Genomic DNA, 22,101 nt, shown 5'->3' on the forward strand with positions numbered 1-22,101 from the left:
CCAGGACTGGAAATTGAACGATACTGAAATCACCTCCAACTATTACGTGAGTGTATGACCTAGTTAATAGTTGTTGGTTGGGGGAAATATATGTTTAGGAGTGTGTATGATGCGTCAGCAATACGTATGGTCAGAAGTACGGATCATCCCCCAGCATCTGTCAGCTCATCTTCCGCAAGATAAGGAAGGTCTAAACGAATTGCAAAACCCCTAGGTTTGGAAAAGTATTAACAGTGTTACCACAAATCCTGTAGAGTCTCCCTACCCTAATTTTTCAGTGTATGTTGTCCAGTTTAAACCATTTTAAATGTGTTAGGACTTTTTTCCCATTTAGCAGGACCATTGAGGCCAGCAACGTTCCAGGAAATAAGTTTAAAACCAGTGGGTGTAGTGTAGTCACTAGTGTTAGGGTGGCCATCAAACTTATCTGATGGTTTGAGTATGGTGATGTCGACTTGGGCAAGAGCCTCTTTTTTGTGGGGTATGCTTGTGTTCAGAAAGTAGAGGAATCCCTGCATTACTGCATAGAATTTAAAGAGGAGCGGACATAGGAAAAACATTAAAGAGGTTGTCTCACTACTGAAAATAGCATTCATCATGTAGGCAAAGTTATTACAAGGCACTTCCTAAGGTATTGAGATTGTCATATTTCCATCACATTATTCACTGCTCATTTTCAGGGGTTATGACCATCCTGCAAACTCAGAAGGATGCATGCACAGCAGCTCCCATCTAGGCCACCTCGTATCTGCAGTGTAGCGGTGACCATAACCCCTGGCAATGTGCAGTGTATAATGAGATAAAAAATTGTATCAATCCAACAAAGGAGGCAATATGGAGAATCACAATACATTAGGAAGTGTCTTGTATTAACTTTCTCTACATGATAAATGCCGTTTGCTAAAGTGAGACAACCCCTTTAACAATAAAACATAGTGAACTGACCACAAACATTTAGAGCCAGTCCTCAGAGACAGAGGTCCATTAGAAATCTTTTTAATATGCAAAAATAAAAAACATTTTGATTATTTTCATCTATGAAAACATGTTGGCGGACTATCAGGTTCCTCCCATAATGAGTCAGGCCAGAAGGTCAACAGGTTGTAGGTGAAAGAGGTGGCGCTTCATCGCAGACTCATCAAAGGTCACCATTTGTCCATTCTCCCACACATGCAGCTTTGCTGTCTAGTCGAATTGGAAATCAAAAGGTGTTGTCAGGTAAGTAGCGTCAAATGGGGGTAAAAGATCTTTTTTGAGACAGTCATGGAAAAGTCTTGAAAAAGCAGCACTGTAATGTCTCAGATCTTCAGGGAGAATTTCATTCTATAAGCCTGGAGAATTTTCTATGACTGCCCAATGAAGTTATTTCACGATAACTGGTCTAGGATGCAGGGCTCCATTATCACGAGATCTAGGAGCCAATTCTGTCAGTTCTTTCGAAAGATAACAGATCTGGGGGCATATCTATAGCCAATGCAGTGGGGAGCTCAGCTATTAGGACAGTGATAGGATTGTCCTATTGGATAGATTTGGACATTCCCACAAACCCGAGCTTGTTTCTGCGGTTATGGTTCTCAAGGTCCTCCAATTCTTCTCCCAAGGCCTCTTCTGCTGACACATTGAGAGTTCTTATTCCATAGTGGAAGTCGTTATTTTATAGGAGGAGACTTGGTTTTTCAGTTTTGTTATTTTCTGGCCATTCGTTGTGATTTGAGGTTATAGGTAGGATATCTAGCCTCTTATCTAACATAGACATCAATAGATTAGATACTTCAAGAGCCACCAAGATAGCATGTGCCTAGTCAGGCTTCTGTTTGTCTGGTACTGAGGCAATAGTTTAGAATAAGTTATGTCACCTCCCATGGGCACTTAAGGTGAGGCCGGGTCATAAAACGATTGTTGAGACAGGTCTGTGGTGGTCTTCATGTTGGATTTATCTTTCTTATTCTTGCTCACAGGTTTCGACATTATTGAGGCTGGTCTGGAATTAGGCACTGGATCAAGTGCAGCTAGTGTATCTTGTCTGGCTGACATTTTGTTTTGCAACATGTTTCAGAAGGGTTTGCCAGGTTCAGGATCTTTAATGAGACAAAGGGTTAACTGGAGAGTTGACAGACATCCAGAGTACTACTGAACTAGTGTAATATACTGTAAGTGGGTGACCTTTACCCTCTGTACCCCCTCCATATCTCACCACTAGTCCCAGAACAGGCCCTGTGAGTGTGCTCTGACTAGAAGAGGCCTTTGTTACTCTCATTTTTGTCCTATCCAGTTATCAAGAATGTGCCTCTATGTACTAAACCTCTAAGGACCATGGTTATCAGTTACATCATCTTCACAAGTCTTGCAGTCTTTGTCACATGGTCAGTGGTACTATAGGAGACTGCTGTGCGTTATGGGTGGCCACAAGGCATCTGTTGTTGGGAGTAGGAGGCTTCAGTGGCAGCGCCATGTTTGGCACCCAGCAGCAGTTCTGATCTGCCCTATGGACCTCAGAATGTGAACACAGTGAGCCCACTTCATCAGCCGGCCTCTGCCTGCAGTGTAGGTACTGAGCAAGTTGTTACTGAGGCTGAGATGGAGGAGATACATGGTTGATTTCTTGACCTGATAAAAGAGCTCTGTTAAAATGAAGCCATGCTCGATGCCCCGTCCCCAGAAGTCCCTAAACCTTTAAATGGCTTCACTCCTGTGTGAATTCTTCTATGAGTAAAAAGACCTGAGTGTTGTGTAAACTGTTTTCCACATTCTGAACATGAGTACGGCTTCTCTCCTGTGTGACATCGCTGATGCTTGACAAGACCTGATTTTTCTGTAAAACATTTCCCACATTCTGAACATGTAAATGGTTTCTCTCCTGTGTGACTTCTCTGATGAACCTTCAGTTTGTCTTTAGTAGTATAACATTTTCCACATTCAGAACATGTAAATGGTTTCTCTCCTGTGTGACTTCTCTGATGAATCTTGAGGTTGCTTTTGGTAAGAAAACATTTGCCACATGTTGAACAGGAATATGGCTTCTCTCCTGTGTGAATTCTCTGATGTTCCTTGAGATTATCTTTAGAAATAAACCCTTTCCCACATTCTGGACAGGAGAATGGCTTCTCTCCTGTGTGGCGTCGCAGATGTTTGACAAGACCTGATTTCTCTGTAAAACTTTTCCCACATTCTGAACATATAAATGGTTTCTCTCCTGTGTGACTTCTCTGATGAACCTTCAGCCTGTCTTTTGTAATAAAACATTTCCCACATTCCAAACATGTATATGGTGTCTCTCCTGTGTGACGCCTCTGATGAATCTTGAGGTTGTTTTTGGTAATAAAACGTTTCCCACATGTTGAACAGAAATATGGCCTCTCTCCCGTGTGAACTCTCTGATGTTCCTTGAGATTATCTTTAGTATTAAACCATTTCCCACATTCTGAACAGGAGTACAGCTTCTCTCCTGTGTGACGTCGCAGATGTTTGACAAGACCCGATTTCTCTGTAAAACATTTTTCACATTGTGGGCATGTAAATGGCTTCTCTCCTGTGTGAATTCTCTGATGAACGTTGAGGCTCTCTTTAGTAATAAAACCTTTCCCACATTCTGAACAGGAATATGGCTTCTCTCCTGTGTGGCTTCTCTCATGCTTTACAAGTTGAGATTTATATATAAAACATTTTCCACATTCTAAACAAGAATACGGCTTATCTCCTATGTGAATTCTTCTATGTGTATATAGATTTGAGCTTCTTGTAAACTCTTTTCCACATTCCCCGCAATGAAACCTTTTACCCCCTTTCTGCTCAGTATTTGTGATAATCTCTGATTGGTCAGTAGAATGCTCCTCGTGATTAGGAGGATTGTATAATAGATCTGTACTGTGAAGTTCTGGATGAACATTACAGGTAATTAGGTTTTCTCCAGCAGTGACCTGCAGGATATCTTCATCTTCTATTTTAAGATCTAGTGATAACATGAAGTCTTCTTCAGAGTTGTTACTGGGATTTTCTGTTAGGATTAAGAAGAGAGTTTGTGATTCATCAAACCATAAAGTATTTCTATACCTTTGATGGCTATGTACACCTTCGGGGGAAAATCTTTTATGATACAATTTTACTCATTTTGGGCTAAAACCATTTTTTAAATTGGTCTTTATTATTTTTAGATAAGAACTAAGTTAGGCTCCATTCACACGTCCGTGGTGTGTTGCGGACCCGCAAATTGCGGGTCCACAACACACCCGCCCGGCACCTCTATAGAAATGCCTATTCTTGCCTGCAGCTGCGGACAAGAATAGGACATGTTCTATCTTTAGCGGAGCTGCGGACCCGAACACTGTGTGCTGTCCGCATCCATTCCGTCCCCATAGAGAATGAATGGGTCTGCACCCGTTCCGCAAAATTGCGGAACCATTTTGCGGACGTGTGAATGGAGCCTTAGAATGAGTATTTAGGAAGTCAGAGAAAAGGAGCAGATTGAACACAGTAAAAATACAGAGCTTGCTTTTAGAGAATCTCAAGGATGTACAGAGAAAAGGGTTAACCATTTTTACTAAAGACCCATTGAAACAATGACTTTTAGCTAAAAATTTTGTTCAGTGCAATAATAAAAGAAATCGCCCTCAAAAGTGTCCATACCTTTAAGACTTACAACCATATTATGCATCTGTGTTAGACTGTAGATGGACCCATTCATTTCTATGTGTCTGCAAAACAGCGGACAGCACACAGACTGCTAATCATAGAATATGTGCTATTCTTATATGTATTGCAGACAAGATTAGTCATTTCTAGTGATGCAAGAGCGGAACATGCAGAGTGCATATTTTGTGGCTCCGTGGTTTGTCGACTGCAATATGGACTTGGTCATGTGAATGAGGCCTTAGGCTAGAAACACATACTGTAGGCAATTTTTTATGTAGACTTTAAGCCAAAATCATAAGTGGATCCAGCAGGAAGGAAAAGTACAAGTCACTCCTTTATATTTCCTATTCCATTTGACTCAAAACCTCCCTGTGTGACTGCAGCTTTAGGCTACATTTACACGATGTTAAAAAAAAAAAAAAACCTCCATTAAAAACGGCAAAAAGGTACGTTTTTACCAGATGTTTTTTTCACTGATGCCTTTCTCAGAAAAGGACCTTAAAAACGGTCCTCTTCAACTGTATAGGGCTGTTGGTCATTCAAAAATGGACAACATTTTAACACGTTCAATTTTTTTACATCCGTTATTCAGTGGCTAAAAAAAAAAAAAAACTGCCGTGAAAATAACCCCAGAAACTATCATTGTTCTTAAAACGGAAGGGTCATGGACGTAAAAAAATATAAAAATGACAGTCACATGTCCATGTGTGACTACAGCCTTATAAATCTCTGTATAGCACTTTATAATGGATGATAAAGTCCAGGACTCTGCTCTACACCGATCACTTCTATTACATAAACCCAGGCCTGAGAACATTCAGAAATCTGAGAATCGGACTCTTCTCTGACAATCAGTCCTCTGCCCGCACAATACCAGTTAGGCGTGACTTTAATGCAATAACGTAACCTCTTATTGACCAGCCCATTTTGGACCTTAAAGGGGTTGCCTCATCATGGACAATGGGGGCATATCGCTAGAATATGCACCCATTGTCTTATAGGTGCGGGTCCCACCGCTGGGACCCGCACCTATATCGAGAATGGAGCCCCGCAAGTGAAGGAGGGCTCACTGCACATGCGCAGCCGCCCCCAATACATTTTCTATGGGGCCAGCGAAAAAATTTCCGTCAGCGCCAAAGAAATTAATGGGAGCGGGGGCTGCGTATGCGCGGAGCTCCGTTCTCTATATAGGTGCGGGTACCAGAGGTGGGACCCGCACCTGTAAGACAATGGGGGAAAATCCTAGTGATATACCCCATTGTCTAAGATGAGACAACCCCTTTAACTCTTTCAGCCCTGGAGGGTTTTTATATGTAAAGAGGTCACTACTGGGGGGGGGCACTATATGTAAAGAGGCCACTACCGGGGGGCGCACTATATGTAAAGAGGCCGCTACCGAGGGGGGGGCACTATATGTAAAGAGGCCGCTACTGGGGGGGGGGGGCGCACTATATGTAAAGAGGCCGCTACTGGGGGGGGGGGGGGCGCACTATATGTAAAAAGGCCACTACTGGGGGGGGGGGGGCACTATATGTAAAGAGGCCACTACCGGGGGGCGCACTATATGTAAAAAGGCCACTACTGGGGGGGGGGGGGCACTATATGTAAAGAGGCCATTACCGGGGGGCGCACTATATGTAAAGAGGCCACTACTGGGGGGGGGCACTATATGTAAAGAGGCCACTACCGGGGGGCTCACTATGTGTAAAGAGGCCGCTACCGAGGGGGGGGGCCACTATATGTAAAGAGGCCACTACCGGGGGGCGCACTATATGTAAAGAGGCCACTACTGGGGGGGGGGGCACTATATGTAAAGAGGCCACTACCGGGGGGCGCACTATATGTAAAAAGGCCACTACTGGGGGGGGGGGCACTATATGTAAAGAGGCCACTACCGGGGGGCGCACTATATGTAAAGAGGCCACTACTGGGGGGGGCACTATATGTAAAGAGGCCACTACCGGGGGGCGCACTATATGTAAAGAGGCCGCTACCGAGGGGGGGGCACTATATGTAAAGAGGCCACTACTGGAGGGGCACTATATGTAAAGAGGCCACTACCGAGGGGGGGGGGCACTATATGTAAAGAGGCCACTACTGGAGGGGCACTATATGTAAAGAGGCCACTACTGGTGGGGGCACTATTGTAGCTGGCCAGCTAAGACCTGTCCTAGGTTGCTAATATAGCTTGCGTGTTTATACAGCTAGACCTGCCAATAGCCTTAATACAGTTCCTATGTTTGTGTGTTACTATGTAAAGAGGCCACTACTGGGGGGGGCACTATATGTAAAGAGGCCACTACCGGGGGGCGCACTATGTGTAAAGAGGCCGCTACTGGGGGGGGGGGCACTATATGTAAAGAGGCCACTACCGGGGTTACTGTTATTATAGTGATTAGAACGGTATACTGAACTGGTCATATGTATGTTTACCTAAAGTTCCACCAATTGCAAATTACAAATACCATACAAACAATTGCAAACTACACAGTTCACCATCCAAATTCAAATTCCATATTGCAATCCAAATTGCATACAACCATACCAGATCCTACTCAACCAATCTGCAAATAGTTACTGCAAACTGCACATTGCAAGTGAACTATTAGTTAGACCTCAGATAAACCTCTCAGAGATCATAAAGTGCTTAAATAACTTAACAGTACAGATACTCAAGAGAGAAATATATCCACCATTTTATGTTGAATGACAAGATTGAACAGTTGAGCCACCATCTTATGCATACCGCCATTTTGTGATATTTTTTCAACAAGTGTTATGTACATGGAGTATCTGCTGCGGAGGCGGCAGTGTTATATATGAAGAAAAGTTGAAGTTAATAAAGAAGTTATTTCAAGCATTTGGTGTGCTCTTTAAACCTACTGTTTCCATAGAACGGCGCTAGAGGAATTTCAGAGTAACAGACAGTCTGGTTAGACTAAAGGTCAGAGATATCAAAATTCTTCTAATGCCACAGCGCAAAAGGGACTTCATACTGCTGCGCCTGCCACAACTATATGTAAAGAGACCACTATATGTAAAGAGACCACTACTGGGGGAGCGCTATATGTAAAGAGACCACTACTGGGGGAGCGCTATATGTAAAGAGACCACTACTGGGGGAGCGCTATATGTAAAGAGACCACTACTGGGGGAGCGCTATATGTAAAGAGACCACTACTGGGGGAGCGCTATATGTAAAGAGACCACTACTGGGGGAGCGCTATATGTAAAGAGACCACTACTGGGGGAGCGCTATATGTAAAGAGACCACTACTGGGGGAGCATTATATGTAAAGAGACCACTACTGGGGGAGCGCTATATGTAAAGAGACCACTACTGGGGGAGCATTATATGTAAAGGACCACTACTGGGGGAGCGCTATATGTAAAGAGGCCACTACTGGGGGGGGGGCACTATATGTAAAGAGACCACTACTGGGGGAGCGCTATATGTAAAGAGTCCACTACTGGGGGGGGGGGGCACTATATGTAAGAGACCACTACTGGGGGAGCGCTATATGTAAAAGACCACTACTGGGGGAGCGCTATATGTAAAGAGACCACAACTGGAGGAGCATTATATGTAAAGAGACCACTACTGGGGGAGCACTATATGTAAAGAGGCCACTACTGGGTGGGGGGCACTATATGTAAAGAGACCACTACTGGGGGGAGCACTATATGGAAAGAAACCATACTGGGGGAGCACTATATGGAAAGAAACCACTACTGGGGAGCACTATATGGAAAGAAACCACTACTGGGGGAGCACTATATGGAAAGAAACCACTACTGGGGGAGCACTATATGGAAAGAAACCCTACTACTGGGGGAGCACTATATGTAAAGAGGCCACTACTGGGGGAGCACTATATGGAAAGAAACCACTACTGGGGGAGCACTATATGGAAAGAGGCCACTACTGGGGAGCACTATATGGAAAGAAACCACTACTGGGGGAGCGCTATATGGAAAGAGGCCACTACTGGGGGAGCACTATATGGAAAGAAACCACTACTGGGGGAGCGCTATATGTAAAGAGGCCACTACTGGGGGAGCGCTATATGTAAAGAGACCACTACTGGGGGAGCATTATATGTAAAGAGACCACTATATGTAAAGAGACCACTACTGGGGGAGCGCTATATGTAAAGAGACCACTACTGGGGGAGCGCTATATGTAAAGAGACCACTACTGGGGGAGCGCTATATGTAAAGAGACCACTACTGGGGGAGCGCTATATGTAAAGAGACCACTACTGGGGGAGCGCTATATGGAAAGAAACCACTACTGGGGGAGCACTATATGGAAAGAAACCACTACTGGGGGAGCGCTATATGGAAAGAGGCCACTACTGGGGGAGCACTATATGTAAAGAGACCACTACTGGGGGAGCGCTATATGTAAAGAGGCCACTACTGGGGGAGCGCTATATGTAAAGAGGCCACTACTGGGGGAGCATTATATGTAAAGAGACCACTATATGTAAAGAGACCACTACTGGGGGAGCGCTATATGTAAAGAGACCACTACTGGGGGAGCGCTATATGTAAAGAGACCACTACTGGGGGAGCACTATATGTAAAGAGACCACTACTGGGGGAGCACTATATGTAAAGAGACCACTACTGGGGGAGCACTATATGTAAAGAGACCACTACTGGGGGAGCGCTATATGTAAAGAGACCACTACTGGGGGAGCACTATAGGTAAAGAGACCACTACTGGGGGAGCATTATATGTAAAGAGACCACTACTGGGGAGCGCTATATGTAAAGAGACCACTACTGGGGGAGCATTATATGTAAAGAGACCACTACTGGGGGAGCGCTATATGTAAAGAGGCCACTACTGGGGGGGGGGCACTATATGTAAAGAGACCACTACTGGGGAGCGCTATATGTAAAGAGGCCACTACTGGGGAGGGGGCACTATATGTAAAGAGACCACTACTGGGGGAGCGCTATATGTAAAGAGACCACTACTGGGGGAGCGCTATATGTAAAGAGACCACTACTGGAGGAGCATTATATGTAAAGAGACCACTACTGGGGGAGCACTATATGTAAAGAGGCCACTACTGGGTGGGGGGCACTATATGTAAAGAGACCACTACTGGGGGAGCACTATATGGAAAGAAACCACTACTGGGGGAGCACTATATGGAAAGAAACCACTACTGGGGGAGCACTATATGGAAAGAAACCACTACTGGGGGAGCACTATATGGAAAGAAACCACTACTGGGGGAGCACTATATGGAAAGAAACCACTACTGGGGGAGCACTATATGGAAAGAAACCACTACTGGGGGAGCACTATATGTAAAGAGGCCACTACTGGGGGAGCACTATATGGAAAGAAACCACGACTGGGGGAGCACTATATGGAAAGAGGCCACTACTGGGGGAGCACTATATGGAAAGAAACCACTACTGGGGGAGCGCTATACAGTCATGTGAAAAAATTAGGACACCCTTTGAAAGCATGTGGTTTTTTGTAACATTTTTAATAAAAGGTTATTTCATCTCCGTTTCAACAATACAGAGAGATTAAAGTAATCCAACTAAACAAAGAAAACTGAAGAAAAGTCTTTTCAAGATCTTCTGTAAATGTCATTCTACAAAAATGCCTATTCTAACTGAGGAAAAAGATAGGACACCCTCACATGTATTCCCTCTTAAATTGGCTCAGATCTCACACAGGTATATCACACCAGGTGCACATAATTAGTAGATCGTTACTCTGCATGTTGAATGAGGCTTGCCCTATTTAAACCTCAGACATTTAGTTTGGTGTGCTCCTGACTGTTGAAGTGAGAGTGAGCACCATGGTGAGAGCAAAAGAGCTGTCAGAGGACTTCAGAAAAAAGATTGTAGCAGCCTATGAGTCTGGGAAGGGATTTAAAAAGATCTCAAAAGATTTTGAAATCAGCCATTCCACTGTCCGGAAGATAGTCTACAAGTGGAGGGCTTTCAAAACAACTGCCAACATGCCCAGGACTGGTCGCCCCAGCAAGTTCACCCCAAGAGCAGACCGCAAGATGCTAAAAGAGGTCTCCAAAAACCCTAAAGTGTCATCTCGAGAACTACAGCAGGCTCTGGCTACTGTTGATGTAGAAGTACATGCCTCTACAATCAGAAAGAGACTGTACAAGTTTAACTTGCATGGGAGGTGTGCAAGGAGGAAACCTTTGCTTTCCAAGAGAAACATCGAGGCCAGACTGACATTTGCCAGATAAAGTTGACAAAGACCAGGACTTCTGGAATAATGTTCTTTGGACAGATGAGTCCAAAATTGAATTATTTGGACACAACAGCAGAGGACATGTTTGGCGTAAACCAAACACAGCATTCCAAGAAAAGAACCTCATACCAACTGTGAAGCATGGAGGTGGAAGTGTCATGGTTTGGGGCTGCTTTGCTGCAGCAGGACCTGGTCAGCTCACCATCATAGAATCCACGATGAATTCTACTGTGTATCAGAAGGTGCTTGAAGAACATGTGAGACCATCAGTTAGAAAATTAAAGCTGAAGCGGAACTGGACCATGCAACATGACAATGACCCAAAACATACTAGTAAATCAACCAAAGATTGGCTGAAAAAGAAGAAATGGAGAGTCCTGGAATGGCCAAGTCAAAGTCCAGATTTGAATCCCATTGAGATGCTGTGGGGTGACTTGAAAAGGGCTGTACGTGCAAGAAACCCCTCAAACATCTCACAGCTGAAAAAGTTCTGCATTGAGGAGTGGGGTAAAATTTCCTCAGACCGATGTCGAAGACTGGTAGATGGCTACAAGAACCGTCTCACTGCAGTTATTTCAGCCAAAGGAGGTAACACTTGCTATTAGGGGCAAGGGTGTCCTATCTTTTTCCTCAGTTAGAATAGGCATTTTTGTAGAATGACATTTACAGAAGATCTTGAAAAGACTTTTCTTCAGTTTTCTTTGTTTAGTCGGATTACTTTAATCTCTCTGTATTGTTGAAACGGAGATGAAATAACCTTTTATTAAAAATGTTACAAAAAACCACATGCTTTCAAAGGGTGTCCTAATTTTTTCACATGACTGTATGTAAAGAGGCCACTACTGGGGGAGCGCTATATGTAAAGAGGCCACTACTGGGGGAGCATTATATGTAAAGAGACCACTACTGGGGGAGCGCTATATGTAAAGAGGCCACTACTGGGGGGGCGCTATATGGAAAGAGGCCACTACTGGGGGAGCACTATATGTAAAGAGGCCACTACTGGGGGGGCACTATATGGAAAGAGGCCACTACTGGGGGAGCGCTATATGTAAAGAGGCCACTACTGGGGGAGCACTATATGTAAAGAGGCCACTACTGGGGGAGCATTATATGTAAAGAGACCACTACTGGGGGAGCGCTATATGTAAAGAGACCACTACTGGGGGAGCATTATATGTAAAGAGACCACTACTGGGGGAGCGCTATATGTAAAGAGACCACTACTGGGGGAGCATTATATGTAAAGAGACCACTACTGGGGGAGCGCTATATGTAAAGAGGCCACTACTGGGGGCGCGCTATATGGAAAGAGGCCACTACTGGGGGAGCACTATATGTAAAGAGGCCACTACTGGGGGAGCACTATATGTAAAGAGGCCACTACTGGGGGAGCACTATATGTAAAGAGGCCACTACTGGGGGAGCACTATATGTAAAGAGGCCACTACTGGGGGAGCACTATATGTAAAGAGGCCACTACTGGGGGAGCACTATATGTAAAGAGACCACTACTGGGGGAGCACTATATGTAAAGAGGCCACTACTGGGGGAGCACTATATGTATAGAGGCCACTACTGGGGGAGCACTATATGTAAAGAGGACACTACTAGGGGGGGCACTATATGTAAAGAGGACACTACTAGGGGGGGCACTATATGTAAAGAGGCCACTACTGGGGGAGCACTATATGTAAAGAGGACACTACTAGGGGGGGGGCACTATATGTAAAGAGGCCACTACTAGGGGGGGGCACTATATGTAAAGAGATCACTACTGGGGGAGCACTATATGTAAAGAGACCACTACTGGGGGAGCACTATATGGAAAGAAACCACTACTGGGGGAGCACTATATGGAAAGAGGCCACTACTGGGGGAGCACTATATGGAAAGAAACCACTACTGGGGGAGCGCTATATGTAAAGAGGCCACTACTGGGGGAGCACTATATGTAAAGAGGCCACTACTGGGGGAGCATTATATGTAAAGAGACCACTACTGGGGGAGCGCTATATGTAAAGAGGCCACTACTGGGGGGGCACTATATGGAAAGAGGCCACTACTGGGGGAGCACTATATGTAAAGAGGCCACTACTGGGGGGGCACTATATGGAAAGAGGCCACTACTGGGGGAGCGCTATATGTAAAGAGGCCACTACTGGGGGAGCACTATATGTAAAGAGGCCACTACTGGGGGAGCATTATATGTAAAGAGACCACTACTGGGGGAGCGCTATATGTAAAGAGACCACTACTGGGGGAGCATTATATGTAAAGAGACCACTACTGGGGGAGCGCTATATGTAAAGAGACCACTACTGGGGGAGCATTATATGTAAAGAGACCACTACTGGGGGAGCGCTATATGTAAAGAGGCCACTACTGGGGAGCACTATATGTAAAGAGACCACTACTGGGGGAGCACTATATGTAAAGAGGCCACTACTGGGGGAGCACTATATGTAAAGAGGCCACTAATGGGGGAGCACTATATGTAAAGAGGCCACTACTGGGGGAGCACTATATGTAAAGAGGCCACTACTGGGGGAGCACTATATGTAAAGAGGCCACTACTGGGGGAGCACTATATGTAAAGAGACCACTACTGGGGGAGCACTATATGTAAAGAGGCCACTACTGGGGGAGCACTATATGTATAGAGGCCACTACTGGGGGAGCACTATATGTAAAGAGGACACTACTAGGGGGGGCACTATATGTAAAGAGGACACTACTAGGGGGGGCACTATATGTAAAGAGGCCACTACTGGGGGAGCACTATATGTAAAGAGGACACTACTAGGGGGGGGCACTATATGTAAAGAGGCCACTACTAGGGGGGGGCACTATATGTAAAGAGATCACTACTGGGGGAGCACTATATGTAAAGAGGCCACTACTGGGGGAGCACTATATGGAAAGAAACCACTACTGGGGGAGCACTATATGGAAAGAGGCCACTACTGGGGGAGCACTATATGGAAAGAAACCACTACTGGGGGAGCGCTATATGTAAAGAGGCCACTACTGGGGGAGCTCTATATGTAAAGAGGCCACTACTGGGGGAGCATTATATGTAAAGAGACCACTATATGTAAAGAGACCACTACTGGGGGAGCGCTATATGTAAAGAGACCACTACTGGGGGAGCGCTATATGTAAAGAGACCACTACTGGGGGAGCGCTATATGTAAAGAGACCACTACTGGGGGAGCGCTATATGTAAAGAGACCACTACTGGGGAGCACTATATGTAAAGAGACCACTACTGGGGGAGCGCTATATGTAAAGAGACCACTACTGGGGGAGCGCTATATGTAAAGAGACCACTACTGGGGGAGCATTATATGTAAAGAGACCACTACTGGGGGAGCGCTATATGTAAAGAGACCACTACTGGGGGAGCGCTATATGTAAAGAGACCACTACTGGGGGAGCGCTATATGTAAAGAGGCCACTACTGGGGGGGGGGCACTATATGTAAAGAGACCACTACTGGGGGAGCGCTATATGTAAAGAGGCCACTACTGGGGGGGGGGCACTATATGTAAAGAGACCACTACTGGGGGAGCGCTATATGTAAAGAGACCACTACTGGGGGAGCGCTATATGTAAAGAGACCACTACTGGAGGAGCATTATATGTAAAGAGACCACTACTGGGGGAGCACTATATGTAAAGAGGCCACTACTGGGTGGGGGCACTATATGTAAAGAGACCACTACTGGGGGAGCACTATATGGAAAGAAACCACTACTGGGGGAGCACTATATGGAAAGAAACCACTACTGGGGGAGCACTATATGGAAAGAAACCACTACTGGGGGAGCACTATATGGAAAGAAACCACTACTGGGGGAGCACTATATGGAAAGAAACCACTACTGGGGGAGCACTATATGTAAAGAGGCCACTACTGGGGGAGCACTATATGTAAAGAGGCCACTACTGGGGGAGCACTATATGGAAAGAAACCACTACTGGGGGAGCACTATATGGAAAGAGGCCACTACTGGGGGAGCACTATATGGAAAGAAACCACTACTGGGGGAGCGCTATATGTAAAGAGGCCACTACTGGGGGAGCGCTATATGTAAAGAGGCCACTACTGGGGGAGCATTATATGTAAAGAGACCACTACTGGGGGAGCGCTATATGTAAAGAGGCCACTACTGGGGGGGCGCTATATGGAAAGAGGCCACTACTGGGGGAGCACTATATGTAAAGAGGCCACTACTGGGGGGGCACTATATGGAAAGAGGCCACTACTGGGGGAGCGCTATATGTAAAGAGGCCACTACTGGGGGAGCACTATATGTAAAGAGGCCACTACTGGGGGAGCATTATATGTAAAGAGACCACTACTGGGGGAGCGCTATATGTAAAGAGACCACTACTGGGGGAGCATTATATGTAAAGAGACCACTACTGGGGGAGCGCTATATGTAAAGAGACCACTACTGGGGGAGCATTATATGTAAAGAGACCACTACTGGGGGAGCGCTATATGTAAAGAGGCCACTACTGGGGGGGCACTATATGGAAAGAGGCCACTACTGGGGGAGCACTATAGTAAAGAGGCCACTACTGGGGGAGCACTATGTAAAGAGGCCACTACTGGGGGAGCACTATATGTAAAGAGACCACTACTGGGGGGCACTATAGGTAAAGAGGCCACTACTGGGGGAGCACTATATGTAAAGAGGCCACTACTGGGGGAGCACTATATGTAAAGAGGCCACTACTGGGGGAGCACTATATGTAAAGAGACCACTACTGGGGGAGCACTATATGTAAAGAGGCCACTACTGGGGGAGCACTATATGTATAGAGGCCACTACTGGGGGAGCACTATATGTAAAGAGGCCACTACTAGGGGGGGCACTATATGTAAAGAGGACACTACTAGGGGGGGCACTATATGTAAAGAGGCCACTACTAGGGGGAGGCACTATGTAGCACTATATGTAAAGAGGACACTACTAGGGGGGGGGCACTATATGTAAAGAGGCCACTACTAGGGGGGGGCACTATATGTAAAGAGATCACTACTGGGGGAGCACTATATGTAAAGAGACCACTACTGGGGGAGCACTATATGGAAAGAAACCACTACTGGGGGAGCACTATATGGAAAGAGGCCACTACTGGGGGAGCACTATATGGAAAGAAACCACTACTGGGGGAGCGCTATATGTAAAGAGGCCACTACTGGGGGAGCGCTATATGTAAAGAGGCCACTACTGGGGGAGCATTATATGTAAAGAGACCACTACTGGGGGAGCGCTATATGTAAAGAGGCCACTACTGGGGGGCACTATATGGAAAGAGGCCACTACTGGGGGAGCACTATATGTAAAGAGGCCACTACTGGGGGGGCACTATATGGAAAGAGGCCACTACTGGGGGAGCGCTATATGTAAAGAGGCCACTACTGGGGGAGCACTATATGTAAAGAGGCCACTACTGGGGGAGCATTATATGTAAAGAGACCACTACTGGGGGAGCGCTATATGTAAAGAGACCACTACTGGGGGAGCATTATATGTAAAGAGACCACTACTGGGGGAGCGCTATATGTAAAGAGACCACTACTGGGGGAGCATTATATGTAAAGAGACCACTACTGGGGGAGCGCTATATGTAAAGAGGCCACTACTGGGGAGCACTATATGTAAAGAGACCACTACTGGGGGAGCACTATATGTAAAGAGGCCACTACTGGGGGAGCACTATATGTAAAGAGGCCACTACTGGGGGAGCACTATATGTAAAGAGGCCACTACTGGGGGAGCACTATATGTAAAGAGGCCACTACTGGGGGAGCACTATATGTAAAGAGGCCACTACTGGGGGAGCACTATATGTAAAGAGACCACTACTGGGGGAGCACTATATGTAAAGAGGCCACTACTGGGGGAGCACTATATGTAAAGAGGCCACTACTGGGGGAGCACTATATGTAAAGAGGACACTACTAGGGGGGGCACTATATGTAAAGAGGACACTACTAGGGGGGGCACTATATGTAAAGAGGCCACTACTGGGGGAGCACTATATGTAAAGAGGACACTACTAGGGGGGGGCACTATATGTAAAGAGGCCACTACTAGGGGGGGGCACTATATGTAAAGAGATCAGTACTGGGGGAGCACTATATGTAAAGAGACCACTACTGGGGGAGCACTATATGTAAAGAGACCACTACTGGGGGAGCACTATATGTAAAGAGGCCACTACTCGGGGTCACTATATGTAAAGAGGCCACTACTAGGGGGGGCACTATATGTAGAGAGATCACTACTGGGGGAGCACTATATGTAAAGAGGCCACTACTAGGGGGGGCACTATATGTAGAGAGATCACTACTGGGGGAGCACTATATGTAAAGAGATCACTACTGGGGAGCACTATATGTAAAGAGGCCACTACTGGGGGAGCGCTATATGTAAAGAGATCACTACTGGGGGAGCACTATATGTAAAGAGGCCACTACTGGGGGAGCACTATATGTATAGAGGCCACTACTGGGGGAGCACTATATGTAAAGAGGCCACTACTGGGGGAGCATTATATGTAAAGAGGCCACTACTGGGGGAGCAGTATATGGAAAGAGGCCACTACTGGGGGAGCGCTATATGTAAAGAGGCCACTAAAGGGGGAGCACTATATGTAAAGAGGCCACTACTGGGGGAGCACTATATGTAAAGAGGCCACTACTGGGGGAGCACTATATGTAAAGAGGCCACTACTGGGGGAGCACTATATGTAAAGAGGCCACTACTGGGGGAGCACTATATGTAAAGAGGCCACTACTGGGGGAGCAGTATATGTAAAGAGGCCACTACTGGGGGAGCACTATATGTAAAGAGGCCACTACTGGGGGAGCACTATAAGTAAAGATTTCACTACTGGGGGGGCACTATATGTAAAGAGACCACTACTGGGGAGAGGGGGGCGTTATAATGTCCCATAGTAGTGCCCTCTTTACATATATGTACAGATGGCACTATCGGGGGACATCATATGTGAAGAGTGCACTACAAGAGGGGCATTATTGCTACTGAGTGGGGGCATAGTTAGTAAATACCACTACTGAGTGGGGGCATAGTTAGTAAATACCACTACTGAGTGGGGGCATAGTTTGTAAATACCACTACTGAGTGGGGGCATAGTTAGTAAATACCACTACTGAGTGGGGGCATAGTTAGTAAATACCACTACTGAGTGGGGGCATAGTTAGTAAATACCACTACTGAGTGGGGGCATAGTTAGTAAATAGCACTACTGAGTGGGGGCATAGTTAGTAAATAGCACTACTGAGTGGGGGCATAGTTAGTAAATAGGGGAGTTCTGTGCGTCCATTTAGGCAGAAGCCGACGTCATCAGATCTGTGCAGGACTGAGGAAAATAAGGAGACTGAACGACCCCAGCCAAGGAGACATCGCCTGTAAGTCACTGAGTGGGGCCTAAACGGGATCATTAGTGACTGGGAGCCACATGGCTGTGGTGATGGTGGAGCGGTAAGATGTGGCCTCTATATAGTGGTATCATTAGTAATCTTGGCCACTGATTCTGTAATACGCACTTTATTGTGTTTTATTATGCACGCGATTCCCCCCACCCCCGCTCCATGGGAAACATGTCTTACATGAAAGTGGCCCGTGGGGACAACTACTCTAACCCACATGCAAACACCCAGTTCAGTGCACCGAGGGCGGTCCAAGCCACTCTGTGCACCTCTGTACCTCCGGCTTCCTCTGCCAGTTCCTCACTCTCCTTCTAGGTTCACAGGGCCAGGATCCTGCATAGTCATCTCGCCTGGCCCTGCCAATCAGTAAGGAGAGGAAGGGGCAGAGAGACAGACACAAGGACTGATGTTGGTCTGTAGGTGATGTCCGTGTGTCTGCCATGCAGCAATCCTCTGCTCTGTATGGGGATCAGTCAGATATTGGGATCGCTCGTCCCTGTCTACGAGACGCTCTGCTGCCCACAAGAGATGACTCTTAGGTGCCATGTTAACAATGATTTTACCCAACGAACAAGAATGTTTCCTCGTTCATCGGGTGATGGCGGCTCCTTTACAGAAAGCATTGGAAGTATTCATAGGAATCTGACTTCCTGATAATCTCCCCCTGTAAAGAGACATTACTGCCCCGTCACTGCCGGAATCACATGTGACCTGCCCAGAGTCCTGTATAGTGTCCTCCATTACTACTGCTGCCTATGGCGGTGGGATACAGAGACAGCGGAGCAGAAGCTCCTGTCTCCATGTGCAGTCTATGGGCAGACATGACAGCAGCTCCTCTCCACCCAGCACCTCAGAGACAGCAGAGAATTACAGACAGAGACAGCCAAGAATTACAGACAGAGAGACAGCAGAGAATTACAGACAGAGACAGCAGAGAATTACAGACAGACAGAGACAGACCGAGAATTACAGACAGACAGAGACAGCAGAGAATTACAGACAGACAGAGACAGCCAAGAATTACAGACAGAGACAGCAGAGAATTACAGACAGAGACAGCAGAGAATTACAGACAGAGACAGACCGAGAATTACAGACAGACAGAGACAGCAGAGAATTACAGACAGACAGAGACAGCCAAGAATTACAGACAGAGACAGCAGAGAATTACAGACAGAGACAGCAGAGAATTACAGACAGAGACAGCAGAGAATTACAGACAGAGACAGCAGAGAATTACAGACAGACAGAGACAGCAGAGAATTACAGACAGACAGAGACAGCAGAGAATTACAGACAGACAGAGACAGCAGAGAATTACAGACAGACAGAGACAGCTGAGAATTACAGACAGAGACAGCTGAGAATTACAGACAGAGACAGCTGAGAATTACAGACAGAGACAGCTGAGAATTACAGACAGAGACAGCCGAGAATTACAGACAGAGACAGCCGAGAATTACAGACAGAGACAGCCGGGAATTACAGACAGAGACAGCCGGGAATTACAGACAGAGACAGCCGGGAATTACAGACAGAGACAGCCGAGAATTACAGACAGAGACAGCCGGGAATTACAGACAGAGACAGCTGAGAATTACAGACAGAGACAGCTGAGAATTACAGACAGAGACAGCAGAGAATTACAGACAGAGACAGCAGAGAATTACAGACAGAGAGACAGCAGAGAATTACAGACAGAGACAGCAGAGAATTACAGACAGAGACAGCAGAGAATTACAGACAGAGACAGCTGAGGTAAAAACTGCTAAAAATCCTATAATATCCAGAAGCGGTGTTATTCCTCATGTACAGACAGCGGCGGACTCTGGAGACTGACGTGTTAGACCTCAGACCACTTTATCATTTTACCTTTGTCACCCCCCCCCCCCCACCAATGGGGACGTAAAGAAAAATCACTTGTACTAAAATACTTTAGACTGCAATAGTTCTGTGCAGTGATGCTACTGACATCCAACTGCACCCTGCCAGAGGAATAGGACCTGCAAGATAGCCGGGCTCTGGGATCCTTCAGTCGGCCCCCAGGGGCCGTGACAACTGATGAACGCCCTGCAATCACATTGCACAAAGTGGGTGTCAGGGACAAAAGGAGACGATTCTCTCCATGATACTGCTCAGATACTGCAGTTGTTACTGACCACAGCATCTGAGGGGGTAAACAGCCAGGATCAGAGTTATGTCCAATCCCAGTCCCTGCAGGTGGATGAAAGCTGTTTAACATAACAGGCATCCAGGATCAACTAACTAGGCCGGTCTGACGGCCTCCACCGCTATATCCATCCCCTGCTGCAGGAACATCCACATTCACATATATGGGACGGCTTTCAGGAGCGGAAACCTCTACAACAAACCTGCCGTGTGTGAACACACCCTAATGCAGCAGTACAGTAAAGCGAGGAACGTGTGTGTGGAGCTCAGGGATCGGCCGCTGATCAGGGACGTCTGTCACCCCCTCAGGCTGCCCGATTCATCTGCACCCCCCATGTCACCCCACTCCTATGTAGCCTGGAGCAGATCCTCAGAGTAAGAGAAAACAGAGCCCATGACATATTGTGGAGCCTCCGCAGCCTGAACACTCCGGGCCGTACATCTACTGCTAGAAGACACATGTCCGCTCTGACAGGACCACAGACTGGAGGAGGAGAGAGGAGAGCCCGGTGATCCCACCTTCTCCTCCAGTTACACATAGCACCTTGTGTCTTCTCTGCTTGTGGAGTGACTAGAGGATCCCAGACACGAAGGGCGGAGGACTACTGTAAAGTGACTATGGAATAAGGATGTGTTCACACCACGTCTGAGCCTTCCATCAGAGGTAGATAACATGTGGAGCTCCTCCTACATCACATGTCATTACACGCGTGTACACACTGCACATGACCGGACTGAGGCTCTAACACGGCCTCTTCTCACCTCCTCTCTTCTTACCTGGTGATGTCAGAGGCCGGGGAGCCTCCATCATGGCCTCCTTGTATAGATCCTGGTGTCCTTCCACGTACTCCCACTCCTCCATGGAGAAATAGACCGCAACATCCTGACACCTTACAGGAACCTGACAACACAATGACACCGTCATCACCCAGACCCCTCCAGTGCTGTTACTGGAGAATTTCCCAGCATTCCCAGCAGTGTCACCTCTCCAGTCAGCAGCTCCATCATCTTGTGGGTGAGTTCTAGGATCTTCTGCTCATGTATCAGGGGGGGAGGCTCTGTGATGGGGGTCCTGCTCCACCCTCCTGATTCATGGATGATGGGAGTCCCCCCCGATGTCTTCTTCACTATGGTGTAATCCTGTGGATGGAGAGAGACACTTAGGGAAAGAAATTCCTTCCTGACTTCAGATCTACACTCAGAATCCCTCCCTGGATCATGGCCCCATCTCCAGTAATCTAGTCACTAGAAGCTGGAATATTATTACCCTCCACACCTCCAGGCCCCTTCTGGACTCTTCTAGAGAATTCCCCATGACTCCTTCCTCTGGCAGAGAGCTCCATAGTCTCACTGCTCTTACAGTAAAGACTCCTCTTCTATGTTGGTGGAGAAACCTTCTTTCCTCTAGATGTAGCGGAGGCCTCCTTGTTATAGTCCAGTATCATCTAGATGTCAGACTAGTGGTAGAAATCCTCCCAACCAGGCCACACTCCGGCCATCTCCTCCTCTGCTTCCTCTCCTCCTGGGTACAACGTGCCTACTTACCTTCTCATGGCTCCTACAACATGACTATTGGTCT

At 46.7% G+C, this 22,101-nt stretch overlaps 1 protein-coding gene across 1 annotated transcript; it reads right to left on the bottom strand.

Moving 5' to 3' along the window:
- Positions 1 to 1,058: 1,058 nt before the first annotated feature.
- Positions 1,059 to 21,560, bottom strand: LOC122936293 (gastrula zinc finger protein XlCGF57.1-like). Its single transcript, XM_044292432.1, has 3 exons — positions 21,507 to 21,560; positions 21,300 to 21,423; positions 1,059 to 3,994 (listed from the first exon to the last, which is right to left on the bottom strand). The coding sequence occupies exons 1-3, from the start codon at positions 21,528 to 21,530 to the stop codon at positions 2,625 to 2,627; spliced, it is 1,518 nt and encodes a 505-aa protein (XP_044148367.1). The 5' UTR covers positions 21,531 to 21,560; the 3' UTR covers positions 1,059 to 2,624.
- Between the last annotated feature and the right edge of the window lie 541 nt (positions 21,561 to 22,101).

The sequence above is a fragment of the Bufo gargarizans genome, chromosome 4 (assembly GCF_014858855.1).
Source record: "Bufo gargarizans isolate SCDJY-AF-19 chromosome 4, ASM1485885v1, whole genome shotgun sequence".
In the NCBI taxonomy this organism is placed as follows: domain Eukaryota; kingdom Metazoa; phylum Chordata; class Amphibia; order Anura; family Bufonidae; genus Bufo; species Bufo gargarizans.

Excerpts from the sequence above, each read along its gene's own strand:
- LOC122936293 (XM_044292432.1), bottom strand. The coding sequence starts at position 21,530 with ATGATGGAGCTGCTGACTGGAGAG. Across the intron at positions 21,424-21,506 it reads TGGAGCTGCTGACTGGAGAG|GTTCCTGTAAGGTGTCAGGA; the intron begins GTGACACTGCTG and ends TTGTGTTGTCAG. Across the intron at positions 3,995-21,299 it reads CCGGCCTCTGACATCACCAG|AAAATCCCAGTAACAACTCT; the intron begins GTAAGAAGAGAG and ends TAATCCTAACAG.